The sequence below is a fragment of the Gigantopelta aegis genome, chromosome 7 (genome assembly GCF_016097555.1).
Source record: "Gigantopelta aegis isolate Gae_Host chromosome 7, Gae_host_genome, whole genome shotgun sequence".
Lineage (NCBI taxonomy): Eukaryota > Metazoa > Mollusca > Gastropoda > Neomphalida > Peltospiridae > Gigantopelta > Gigantopelta aegis.
The window spans coordinates 838,009-852,773 of record NC_054705.1 but is presented as its reverse complement, the minus strand read 5'-3'; the positions used below and the strand labels follow the sequence as shown (position 1 = coordinate 852,773).

At 39.3% G+C, this 14,765-nt stretch overlaps 1 protein-coding gene across 2 annotated transcripts in view; it reads right to left on the bottom strand.

Moving 5' to 3' along the window:
- LOC121377735 (asialoglycoprotein receptor 2-like) overlaps window positions 1-8,167 on the bottom strand; it is a 25,594-nt gene extending 17,427 nt beyond the window's left edge. For both annotated transcript variants that reach the window (XM_041505818.1, XM_041505819.1), the window contains exons 1-2: window positions 8,080-8,167; window positions 842-989 (exon numbers count right to left, since the gene is read on the bottom strand). In XM_041505818.1, the coding sequence (XP_041361752.1) occupies window positions 842-989; window positions 8,080-8,166 (235 nt within the window). In that variant the 5' untranslated portion in view covers window position 8,167. The remainder of the gene's footprint in view (window positions 1-841; window positions 990-8,079) is intronic.
- Window positions 8,168-14,765: the final 6,598 nt, after the last annotated feature.

Below are 14,765 nucleotides of genomic sequence, written 5' to 3'. Positions count from 1 at the left end.
ACAACCACAACTACCTCTGAAATAAATTAATTTATTTCAACTTATTTTCGTGCTTATATCAATTAAGGTTCAAGCAGGCTGTCACACCTCAGCTATCTGGGCTGTCCAGGAACGGTTTGGTGGTTAGTAAGAGACACGAGGGTGCAGTGACCTGACACCTACCCACTGCGTCGTTAAACCTCTCTCTGGGTGCAAGCCGGTACCGGGCTACTAACACAGTATCTACTAATCTTATGTCCGATGGCAAAACCACGACACCACCGAGGCTGGTTCTGAAAGAAAGTCTGGTTCACATATGATAAGTACTAGGCTGCAGCTGGTCGCAGATCGCCAAAGACCAATCGTATCTTTAATGTGAGCATAATCACAGAATGTGTACGATGAATAGGGGACGTTAAAGGTAGTGCTAAACCAAATAACTTCCGCGTGTGTTTCTTGTAAAACAAATTAGTTTCAACTGGGCAAAAAATGTATGCAATTTTAATTCATCTAGTACCAATGTATGAAGTAAACTTGTGCTTGTATGTGGTACCTGTAAAACAACGAGTCACGTACCCTACTCGTTACCTCTTAAATGAGCAGGTAGACCCTCAATTTGTCCTCATTCACTTTAAGAGTGAGGGGTGGTAGTATTTCTGTTCGTGTTATAAATATCAATCGATACGCTGCAGGTAGGGGTTTTAGCCAAACATCTTATTATTGTCGTGTATGGGATTTCATTTAGTGGTATACTCCCTAAACCTCGACATACACACTTTATGACTGACACGTGCGTCTGACTCGAGACGGTGTGCGACGTTCTGTTACATATTTTAAGGAAACCAGGTATAAAGAGCCCTACATTCTGCCCTGAGTGTGGCGGCGACCGCGGTGAGGTTCTCCACCCTGTCTCTGAGCTCGTCGATCGCCTGCTGCAACCTGGGGTACGTCTCTTCATCTTTCTCCTTCCCGAACATCGAGTCGAAACTGTCGAACTGGTCAGTCATGTCCTGACACGAAAACAAACACACAGGTTATATAAACTGTCTGGCCAATCAGGTCCTGACACGAAAACAAACACACAGGTTATATAAACTGTCTGGCCAATCAGGTCCTGACACGAAAACAAACACACAGGTTTATAAAATGTCTGGTCAGTCAGGTCCTGACACGAAAACAAACACACAGGTTATATAAACTGTCTGGCCAATCAGGTCCTGACACGAAAACAAACACACAGGTTTATAAAATGTCTGGTCAGTCATGTCCTGACACGAAATCAAACACACAGGTTATATAAACTGTCTCGTCAGTCATGTCCTGACACGAAATCAAACACACAGGTTATATAAACTGTCTGGTCAGTCATGTCCTGACACGAAATCAAACACACAGGTTATATAAACTGTCTGGTCAGTCATATCCTAACATGAAAACAAACATACAGGTTACAGAAATTATCTGATCACCCGTAATAGGTTAGTGCATATTTAAAACTGGATGATCGTCCGTAACAAATGCTATAATAACAGGTGGTAGATTTAAAATTGTCTGATAGTCCGTATTACGTTATCATAGATATAAAAACCTGTCTGATCGATCATCCGTAACAGGTTATATAAACTGTCTGATCAGTCGCATCCTGACACGAAACAACCCCCACAGGTTATGTAAAGTATTGGGTCGTCCGTAACAGGTTATATAAACTGTCTGATCAGTCGCATCCTGACAAAAAACAACCCCCACAGGTTATGTAAAGTATTGGGTCGTCCGTAACAGGTTATATAAACTGTCTGATCAGTCGCATCCTGACACGAAACAACCCCCACAGGTTATGTAAAGTATTGGGTCGTCCGTAACAGGTTATATAAACTGTCTGATCAGTCGCATCCTGACACGAAACAACCCCCACAGGTTATGTAAAGTATTGGGTCGTCCGTAACAGGTTATATAAACTGTCTGATCAGTCGCATCCTGACAAGAAACAACCCCCACAGGTTATGTAAAGTATTGGGTCGTCCGTAACAGGTTATATAAACTGTCTGATCAGTCGCATCCTGACACGAAACAACCCCCACAGGTTATGTAAAGTATTGGGTCGTCCGTAACAGGTTATATAAACTGTCTGATCAGTCGCATCCTGACAAGAAACAACCCCCACAGGTTATGTAAAGTATTGGGTCGTCCGTAACAGGTTATATAAACTGTCTGATCAGTCGCATCCTGACACGAAACAACCCCCACAGGTTATGTAAAGTATTGGGTCGTCCGTAACAGGTTATATAAACTGTCTGATCAGTCGCATCCTGACAAGAAACAACCCCCACAGGTTATGTAAAGTATTGGGTCGTCCGTAACAGGTTATATAAACTGTCTGATCAGTCGCATCCTGACAAGAAACAACCCCCACAGGTTATGTAAAGTATTGGGTCGTCCGTAACAGGTTATATAAACTGTCTGATCAGTCGCATCCTGACACGAAACAACCCCCACAGGTTATGTAAAGTATTGGGTCGTCCGTAACAGGTTATATAAACTGTCTGATCAGTCGCATCCTGACACGAAACAACCCCCACAGGTTATGTAAAGTATTGGGTCGTCCGTAACAGGTTATATAAACTGTCTGATCAGTCGCATCCTGACACGAAACAACCCCCACAGGTTATGTAAAGTATTGGGTCGTCCGTAACAGGTTATATAAACTGTCTGATCAGTCGCATCCTGACAAGAAACAACCCCCACAGGTTATGTAAAGTATTGGGTCGTCCGTAACAGGTTATATAAACTGTCTGATCAGTCGCATCCTGACAAGAAACAACCCCCACAGGTTATGTAAAGTATTGGGTCGTCCGTAACAGGTTATATAAACTGTCTGATCAGTCGCATCCTGACACGAAACAACCCCCACAGGTTATGTAAAGTATTGGGTCGTCCGTAACAGGTTATATAAACTGTCTGATCAGTCGCATCCTGACACGAAACAACCCCCACAGGTTATGTAAAGTATTGGGTCGTCCGTAACAGGTTATATAAACTGTCTGATCAGTCGCATCCTGACACGAAACAACCCCCACAGGTTATGTAAAGTATTGGGTCGTCCGTAACAGGTTATATAAACTGTCTGATCAGTCGCATCCTGACAAGAAACAACCCCCACAGGTTATGTAAAGTATTGGGTCGTCCGTAACAGGTTATATAAACTGTCTGATCAGTCGCATCCTGACAAGAAACAACCCCCACAGGTTATGTAAAGTATTGGGTCGTCCGTAACAGGTTATATAAACTGTCTGATCAGTCGCATCCTGACAAGAAACAACCCCCACAGGTTATGTAAAGTATTGGGTCGTCCGTAACAGGTTATATAAACTGTCTGATCAGTCGCATCCTGACACGAAACAACCCCCACAGGTTATGTAAAGTATTGGGTCGTCCGTAACAGGTTATATAAACTGTCTGATCAGTCGCATCCTGACACGAAACAACCCCCACAGGTTATGTAAAGTATTGGGTCGTCCGTAACAGGTTATATAAACTGTCTGATCAGTCGCATCCTGACACGAAACAACCCCCACAGGTTATGTAAAGTATTGGGTCGTCCGTAACAGGTTATATAAACTGTCTGATCAGTCGCATCCTGACAAGAAACAACCCCCACAGGTTATGTAAAGTATTGGGTCGTCCGTAACAGGTTATATAAACTGTCTGATCAGTCGCATCCTGACAAGAAACAACCCCCACAGGTTATGTAAAGTATTGGGTCGTCCGTAACAGGTTATATAAACTGTCTGATCAGTCGCATCCTGACAAGAAACAACCCCCACAGGTTATGTAAAGTATTGGGTCGTCCGTAACAGGTTATATAAACTGTCTGATCAGTCGCATCCTGACACGAAACAACCCCCACAGGTTATGTAAAGTATTGGGTCGTCCGTAACAGGTTATATAAACTGTCTGATCAGTCGCATCCTGACAAGAAACAACCCCCACAGGTTATGTAAAGTATTGGGTCGTCCGTAACAGGTTAGCGCAGATTTAAAACTGTCTGGTCGTCCCTAACTTGTTATTATAACAGATGGTAGAATCAAACCTATCTGATCTTCCATAACAGGTTAGCGTAGATTTAAAACTATGATCGTCTGTAACAAATGCTATCAAGACAAATGATAGGTTTAAAATTGTCTGATCGTCCCTAACTTGTTATTATAACAGATGGTAGAATCAAACCTATCTGATCTTCCATAACAGGTTAGCGTAGATTTAAAACTATGATCGTCTGTAACAAATGCTATCAAGACAAATGATAGGTTTAAAATTGTCTGATCGTCCCTAACTTGTTATTATAACAGACGGTAGAATCAAACCTATCTGATCTTCCATAACAGGTTAGCGTAGATTTAAAACTATGATCGTCTGTAACAAATGCTATCAAGACAAATGATAGGTTTAAAATTGTCTGATCGTCCATAACATATGTTATAATAACAAGGTATAGGCTAAAACTGTCTGATCGTCCATAACATATGTTATAATAACAAGGGATAGATTTAAAACTGTCTGATCGTCCGTAACATATGTTATAATAACAAGAGATAGGTTTGAAACTGTCTGATCGTCCGTAACATATGTTATAATAACAAGGGATAGGTTTGAAACTGTCTGATCGTCCATAACATATGTTATAATAACAAGGGATAGGTTTGAAACTGTCGGATCGTCCATAACATATGTTATAATAACAAGGGATAGGTTTGAAACTGTCGGATCGTCCATAACATATGTTATAATAACAAGGGATAGGTTTGAAACTGTCGGATCGTCCATAACATATGTTATAATAACAAGGGATAGGTTTGAAACTGTCGGATCGTCCATAACATATGTTATAATAACAAGGGATAGGTTTGAAACTGTCGGATCGTCCATAACATATGTTATAATAACAAGGGATAGGTTTGAAACTGTCGGATCGTCCATAACAGATGTTATAATAACAAGGGATAGGTTTGAAACTGTCGGATCGTCCATAACAGATGTTATAATAACAAGGGATAGGTTTGAAACTGTCGGATCGTCCATAACAGATGTTATAATAACAAGGGATAGGTTTGAAACTGTCGGATCGTCCATAACAGATGTTATAATAACAAGGGATAGGTTTGAAACTGTCGGATCGTCCATAACAGATGTTATAATAACAAGGGATAGGTTTGAAACTGTCGGATCGTCCATAACAGATGTTATAATAACAAGGGATAGGTTTGAAACTGTCGGATCGTCCATAACAGGGATAGGTTTGATAATAACAAGGGATAGGTTTGAAACTGTCGGATCGTCCATAACAGATGTTATAATAACAAGGGATAGGTTTGAAACTGTCGGATCGTCCATAACAGATGTTATAATAACAAGGGATAGGTTTGAAACTGTCGGATCGTCCATAACAGATGTTATAATAACAAGGGATAGGTTTGAAACTGTTTGGTCGTCCATAACATATGTTATAATAACATGGGATAGGTTTAAAACTGTTTGATCGTCCATAGCATATGTTATAATAACAAGGGATAGGTTTAAAATTGTTTGATCGTCCATAGCATATGTTATAATAACAAGGGATAGGTTTAAAACTGTCGGATCGTCCATAGCAGATGTTATAATAACAAGGGATAGGTTTAAAACTGTCGGATCGTCCATAGCAGATGTTATAATAACAAGGGATAGGTTTAAAACTGTCTGATCGTCCATAGCATATGTTATAATAACAAGGGATAGGTTTAAAATTGTCTGATCGTCCATAGCATATGTTATAATAACAAGGGATAGGTTTAAAATTGTCTGATCGTCCATAACATATGTTATAATAATAAGGGATAGGTTTAAAATTGTCTGATCGTCCATAACATATGTTATAATAACAAGGGATAGATTTAAAATTGTTTGATCGTCCATAACATGTTATAATAACAAGTGATAGATTTAAAATTGTTTGATCGTCCATAACATATGTTATAATAACAAGGGATAGATTTAAAACTGTCTGATGGTCTGTAACATATGATATAATAACAAGGGATAGATTTAAAACTGTTTGATCGTCCGTAATAGATGTTATAATAACAGGAGGTAGATTTAAAATTTTCCAATCGTCAGTAACATATGTTATAATAACAAGTGATAGATTTAAAGCTGTCTGATCGTCCGTAACAGATGTTATGATATCGGATGGTAGATTTAAAGCTGTCTGATCGTCCGTAACATAAGTTATGATAACAAGCCATAGATTAAAAAATGTCTGATCGTACGTAACATATGTTATAAAAACAAACGATAGATTTAAAACCGTCTGATCGCCCGTAAAAAACTGTCTGATCATCCGTAACATATGATATAATATCAAGTGATAGATTTAAAACTGTTTGATCGTCCGTAACATATGCTATGATATCGGATGGTAGATTTAACACTGCCTGATCGTTCGTAACATATGTTATAATAACAAGCCATAGATTTAAAACTGCCTGATCGTTCGTAACATACGTTATAAAAACAAGTGATCAATTTAAACTGTCTGATCGTCCGAAACATGTTATAATAATACGTGACAGATTTAAAACTGTCTGATCGTTTGTAACATATGTTATAATAACAAGTTATAGATTAAAAACTGTCTGATCGTCCGTAACATATGTTATAATAACACGTGACAGATTTAAAACTGTCTGATGGTCCGTAACAGATGCTATAATAACAAGCGGTAGATTTAAAACTGTCCGATCGTCATAAAAGAGATGTTATAATACCAGGTTAGCGTAGAGTTAAAATTGTCTGATCGTCCGTAACAGATGGCAGGTGATCGTACATTTAAAACTCTGATCATCTGATAACAGATGTTGTAAAAACAGAACATAGGTTTAAAACTGTGTGGTCGTCCATAATAGATGCTATAATAACAAGTGATGGATTTAAAACTGTCTGATCGTCCATAACAGATGCTATAATAACAAGTGATGGATTTAAAACTGTCTGATCGTCCATAACAGATGCTATAATAACAAGTGATGGATTTAAAACTGTCTGATCGTCCATAACAGATGCTATAATAACAAGTGATAGATTTAAAACTGTCTGATCGTCCATAACAGATGCTATAATAACAAGTGATGGATTTAAAACTGTCTGATCGTCCATAACAGATGCTATAATAACGGGTGGTCGTCCATAACAGATGCTATAATAACGGGTGGTTGTCCATAACAGATGCTATAATAACGGGTGGTCGTCCATAACAGATGCTATAATAACGGTTGATCGTCCATAACAGATGCTATAATAACGGTTGATCGTCCATAACAGATGCTATAATAACGGGTGGTCGTCCATAACAGATGCTATAATAACGGGTGGTCGTCCATAACAGATGCTATAATAACGGTTGATCGTCCATAACAGATGCTATAATAACGGGTGGTCGTCCATAACAGATGCTATAATAACGGGTGATCGTCCATAACAGATGCTATAATAACGGGTGATCGTAGATTTATTATTGTCTGATCTTCCGTATCTGATGTTATAATAACACGTGTTTTCGTTTTAGAAAGCAAACGTTTAAATACTGGTTTATGAAATATCAACAAAATCTCGTTTTAGAAAGCAAACGTTTAAATACTGGTTTATGAAATATCAACAAAATCTCGTTTTAGAAAGCAAACGTATTGCACTTTCAATACTGGTTTATGAAATATCAACAAAATCTCGTTTTAGAAAGCAAACGTTTAAATACTCTTTTATGAAATATCATCAAAATCTCGTTTCAGAAAGCAAACGTTTAAATACTGGTTTATGAAATATCAACAAAATCTCGTTTTAGAAAGCAAACGTTTAAATACTGGTTTATGAAATATCAACAAAATCTCGTTTTAGAAAGCAAACGTTTAAATACTGGTTTATGAAATATCAACAAAATCTCGTTTTAGAAAGCAAACGTTTAAATACTGTTTTATGAAATATCAGCAAAATCTCGTTTTAGAAAGCAAACGTTTAAATACTGGTTTATGAAATATCCATGTCAAGAAGTTAGACTGTGCATTGTGCACTTACCACGATCTCCTTGTCAAAGGCAAACATCAGAGCGGGGTCAATGAGGCAGCCCGCCAACATCACGACGGACACACAAGAGAAATCCATGTTCGTACAGAAGTGCTGCAAATGATAAAGAAAATTCTACTCATTAAATTTGGTCGCTAGATTAGATTGGGCAGTCAAAATGAAATTAGATAGATAACACGCCTGATTTGGGATGGGGGTGGGTGGGGTGGAGGGGGGGGGGTGTGTGTGTGAAAATGGACAGAATTTTGAAAATAGCAGTTAGTAAAAGAAATTAGTAGGATTAAAATTAGAAAGAAAAAAGTTACAAGCCAAAAATAAGAATTGTCTGCTTGGTCGAATATTTATATAATTTGGAGCATTTTGGAAGGAGAGTCCAAAAATAAATAAGAGAAAGAAGAGAGGATCGGACTATTTAATAATATTTTAAAAAAAAGAAGTAATTTCGACATGAATTTTTGAACGAAGGTCTAAAAGTTTTTAAAGTCCGATCTATACGTCCACATGAGTAGCCTCATTAAGGCCGTTAGGTTGTTACGTCGGCGAGGCTGGAGTGTCCCGGAGGTTCGGCAGCAGATGTTGGCGTCGTAACAGGGTACTGACTACCGTACCGTAGTCGGGGCCGCAGACCGCTCGGATCCACTTTAAGTAGATTCCGGTTGTCCAACTTGTTCGAAAGTATGGCCTGTCTATAGGTCCGGTGCGTCACGACTACGGTGCGGTGAGTACCGAACATCTTGCTGTGAAGTTCGTACTCGCTGCCGTCCTCCAGGGGTCTCCAGTCCGCGTTGAGGTAACTGCCACGAAGCTTGGTCGGGTCGGTCGTGTCCCCCTGTATGTACTGATGAAGGTGTTTCTTCAGTCCGCTCACTGCGACGGTCCACTCGGACTCTTCGGGGGGGGGGGGGGGGGGGCGACTACCGGCGCTGGTCTCTCGGTCTTGGCTGGCTGGTTGGTCGGTGATGTTGCCTTCCTCTTGCCAACGGCGGCTGATCAGGCCTGTGGCGTGGCGACTGGCTGTACCGGCGATACCGGCCAGTTCTGCCTGGGCCACGTGACGGTCGGCGATGGAGGGTCGTCGTGGGGTGTCTCACACATCGCGGTGTTGAGTCGGTCCCTCTCGGTGGTCGACGGTTCCCGCAGGGCTGGTCTCGTCAACTCAGGCTGGGCTGGGGGCGGCGTCGCAGAAGGGAGCGCCGCTGGCGGTTGAGCCGCCAGCTTTGGTCCCCCCTGTGCCGTTCCTGGCGCGCTTTTCCTCTTCCTCCATCTCCTCTTCTTCGTCGGTACGATCGCGTCACCGTACACCAAAGTCACGGAAGCCCGTGACCCAGTGTACGAGACACGCTACTCCAAAAGTTTTCCATAACGGCATAAGAGTCCCCCCCAGGTGTGTGTGTGTGTGGGGGGGGGGGGGGGGGGGGGCAACTCGAGAGTACAAGGCGACACGTCTGTTCTCATCGTGAATCAGTTCGGAAGTCCTCGTTTGTGTTCGGATCTGTTCATAACCCGCACGTACTCGGTTTCAGTGTATGTGCTCTCTTCATTTTAGATCTGTTCTCAATCCCAGCATTAGTGGACGCCCAGTCTTCAATGTGAATCTCTCATAATGGGGCGGGGCGTAGCCCAGTGGTAAACACACGTAAAGCCCGTCGATGGGGCCATGGGGCTATTTCTCGTTCCAGCCAGTGCACCTCGACTGGTATATAAAAGGGCGTGGTATGTGCTAACCTGTCTGTGGGATGATTCATATAAAAGATTCCTTGCTACTAATAGAAACACAAACGTAGCGGGTTTTCTCTATACGACTATATGTCAGAATTACCAAATGTTTGACATCGAATAGCTGATTGTTAATAAATCGATGTGCTCTAGTGGTGTCGTTAAACAAAACAAACTTTAACTTTTCATTTCTCATTGGACCGATATCTGAAATAGTGGACGGATGTCGTGCAGGTGTGCACACAGCTTAGCTATGTTACAAAGGACGTAACTCAACACGACCAGGAAGAGGCTCGAAATCGAAGTTATCGTTTGGTCTTATTTGTTGAATCTTGAACCAGATATGCTGTCACGCAAAAAGCTAATTTAATAATCCCTGATAACGAGTGATCAATGTCTCTGTTTGTGTTAGATATCTCTCTTTCTGCACATGCCTCGGACCCGCAAACAAAACAACACGATAACCCTATTGAATATATAATTGGCTAAACAACACGATAACCCTACTGAATATATAATTGGCTAAACAACACGATAACCCTACTGAATATATAATTGGCTAAACATTTTTCTTGTTTTTGTTTAGGTTTAACGAGACCACAAGAGGACAATGATTTGTTAATCATCGGCTATTGGAAACCCATTAGTAGTAAGGGGTCTTTTATATTCACCATCCCACAGACAGGATAGCACATACCACGGCCTTTGATGATGCACTGGCTGGAACGAGAAATAGCCCAATGGGCCCACCGATGGGAATCGATCCCACACCGACCGCGCATCAAGCGAGCGCTATACTTAACTAAAATTAAGGGGACTAATTTTAATATTTGACGCTCTTTACTATATGGATATTTGGCCCATTCAGTGACAATTGTCGGCTCATTGGTCAAGTATGGTTACCATGGCAACAGATTCAAGATTGTCAGTAAAGACAATGCGACGCCAAAATGTAAGTGACATGGAAGGTGGCAAGTATATGAATGAATGAATGAATGGATGGATGAATGAATGTTTAACGAAATACATCGGCCATTGGGTGTCAGCAAGTATATAGTAGAGCCATGAGTGTGAAATATTAAAATGACGATGTAAATACGTGTTAGACAATTCCATATTGAGTACGGGTATCGGGCTGGTTTTTGTTTTTGTCGTTGTTTTTACGTCACATTATTTTGTTACTTTCAATTGTGAATATGTTGCTATTTTTACAATATTTGACCGACGGATCCAAAAGTTTTCAAAAGTGGGGATGGGGTGGGTGGGTGGGGGTGGGTGGCACGCGATATAGCGTATACCTGCCCTTGTGTTCTTTATCTGTGTGTTATAAGACGTTCATACGTAATTTGTATGAAATTGAAACGACACGTGCAATACAAAATGATGAACTATCTTGTTACTGTAGTAACAAACACATGATAAATTATCATAATTATGTACAGGGCAAAAAAACCCAATATTCTCGATACAATGTAATTTCATTGCAGCCAAATGCTTGGTCTTGAAGTTTGTTCAATTCAAACTTTAGGAATAGTTTTAAATTGACTTATAAGGAAATTCGTGATGATTTATATTGCTGGATATAACGGGCATGTGGGTAGTTAAAGTGTGTTAGGGCACATTAATTAATCATCGGATATTGGATGTCAAATATTTGTTAATTCTGACTCGTCGTTATTAGATGAAACTAGCTACAAGGGATCTTTTATATGCACTTTGCGACAGACAGGGAAGCACATGCCACGGTCTTTGTTCAGTAGTGGTGCACTGGCTGGAAAGGTGAAAAAATCAGTTGAATGGATTCCCCGAGGTAGTTCGATCCTCCGACGCATACACCTCAAGAGAACGCTCAGCCGACTGAGCTGAATCCCGCCAAGACATGTGGTCAGATTACTGACGGAAAGAAAAAAAGGAAGCGCATGGGATTGTTGACCAACTTTAATTTACTAATTAATGTCTGTATTTCGTACCAAGTTGTAAATTCCAGTCAGACTCAATTTAATTCGGGATCCATAATCCTCAAAGCCCACAAGCTGTTTCCTTTATTCTTTCTGTTCTTTTCTTTCTTTTTTTCTTTCTTTCTTTTTCTTTCTTCCTTTCAATAATATGTTTCTGTTCATATTTAAATTGCAAAATAATATATATGTATGTATGTATGTATGTATGTATGTATGTATGTATGTATATATATATATATATATATATATATATATATATATATATATATATATATTATTTTTTGCAATTTAAATATAAACAGAAACAAATATTATTGAAAGGAAGAAAGAAAAAGAAAGAAAGAAAGAAAGAAAGAAAGAAAAGAACATATATATATATATTACTGTCGTGACATGTATGTATTATTGTGAAGGCCTTGTAAGTTGTATAACTTATGCCTAATCCAGTTGGACTTTCAGAAGGCAATAAAATATGTTTCAATCAATCAATCAATCAATCAATCATTGTATGTTCTCCTCTATTTTGGATCTACGAAGACGAAGCAAATGTTCAAACACCTAGTAGAAGACAAATCGATATGTAACAAGTGATGGATGTACAGTCAGACGTGAACATCCGGTCACCATCCACCTGTGTCAGTCAACAAGTTTGTTTTACCTGAATGTTTTTTTTTCTCGCCTTTATGAAGTAACATGACGAGCTATAGATATTTATTTGCAACACAAAGCGGTATAAATTAATACATGGTCATATGTTTTATTTTCAACAGAAAGCGGTATAAATTAATACATGGTCATATGTTTTATTTGCAACAGAAAGCGGTATAAGTTAATACATGGTCATATGTTTTATTTACAACAGAAAGCGGTATAAATTAATACATGGTCATATGTTTTATTTGCAACAGAAAGCGGTATAAATTAATACATGGTATATGTTTTATTTGCAACAGAAAGCGGTATAAATTAATACATGGTCATATGTTTTATTTTCAACAGAAAGCGGTATAAATTAATACATGGTCATATGTTTTATTTTCAACAGAAAGCGGTATAAATTAATACATGATCATATGTTTTATTTTCAACAGAAAGCGGTATAAATTAATACATGGTCATATGTTTTATTTGCAACGTTTCCAGCAAAGCAGAACACGCAATTATTTACCCCGAAGGCCTATTGTAACAAGTAAAGCAAACTAAACCATGTTGTGTGGAAGGAAATATTTTATTTAACGACGCAATCAACCCATTGTATTTACAGTTACATGACGTCGGACATATGGTTAAGGACCACACAGATATTGAAGGAGGAAACCCGCTGTCGCCACTTCATGGGCAACTCTTTTCGATTAGCAGCAAGGGATATTTTCTATGCACCATCCCATAGACAGGATAGAACATACCACGGCCTTTGAGATACCAGTCGTGGTGCACTGGCTGGAACGAGAAATAGCCCAATGGGCTCACTGACAGGGATCGATCCCAAACCGACTGCGCATCAAGCGAGCGCTGTACCACTGGGCTACGTCTCGCCCCATGTTGCGCGCAGACAGACACACCAAACTTGCAAGCCCTTGGATCCCGGATTAATAGACTTTCTGAGTAACCTTTGACCTGCAGTTTTAATGACCTTTGACTAGAGTCTTGTTAATAACCGTCAACGCGTATCTTTAATGAACACGTTTTCGTGTATTCTCTTCTTTCTTTGCTTTCATCTGTTTCTTGTTTCCTTTCATTGTATTTGGTTTGCTTACTGTCCATGGTGCATATAAAATATCTCTTGCTATTAATGAATTTTTTTTTTGCAAGTTTCCTCTCTAAGACTATTTGCCAGTTACCAAATGTTTGACATCCAGTAGCCGATGATTAATAAATCAATATGCTCTAGTGGTGTCGTTAAACAAAACAAACTTTAACATTTTGCTTACAATTCTTGCCTTTGTTTTCTTGAGTTAAAATTGTTTTCTTTTATTTGTCTTTCATTACTTCCCTAAATTGCTTTGTTTTATTGGTTCCTCTTTACGAAGTAAAATAAATAAATAAATAAACCATAAATAAAATAAAATAAAATAATAATAAAACAATGTATAGGTATTACTTTCACCAACGGCGAAGACATCAGTTTTGGAGTTTAGCTCAATGTTGAAAGTTTCCCGTTTAGTTTCATTTTCGTTTTACACATGTTAAGTCCTAGATGAAAGAAGCGTGGCTTACAAATTTACCTATGGATATTCATGGCAGTGCATTTGGAAATAAAAAAAGACCGGTCTCGGGTGGCGCAGGCGTTAAGCCATCGGACTACAGGCTGGTAGGTACTGGGTTCGGACCCCAGTCGAGGCATGGGATTTTTAATCCAGATACCGACTCCAAACCCTGAGTGAGTGCTCCGCAAAGCTCAATGGGTAGATGTAAACCACTTGCACCGACCAGTGATCAATAACTGGTTCAACAAAGGCCATGGTTTGTGCTATCCTGCCTGTGGGAAACGCAAATAGAAGATCCCTTGCTGCCTATCGTAAAAGAGTAGCCTATGTGGCGACAGCGGGTTTCCTCTAAAAGAAAGTGTCAGAATGACCATATGTTTGACGTCCAATAGCCGATGATAAGATTAAGAATCAATTTGCTCTAGTGGCGTCGTTAAATAAAACAAACTTTACTTTACCATTTTATTTGATATATTTTTATTTTATTGTTATTTACATTATATGATCGCAACTATCTTTTCATTTCCACTTATTTTCGTGCTTATATCCAATTAAGGTTCAAGCACGCTGTCCTGGGCAATAATGGAGAATTGAAAAATAGAAAGTAATTTGATTACAGGAAGTGTAAATGTTATATTTATTTATTTGTGCAGTTCAACAATTATTGCTGTAAATGGATGTTTGAAAAATGAGAAAACGATCTACCTGAAAATTGAGCAAACATTCGTCATGCGCACAACTCATTTCCTAGTGACACGATAACACCTGGAATTATCAGGTAGGGGTTATCAGGTCA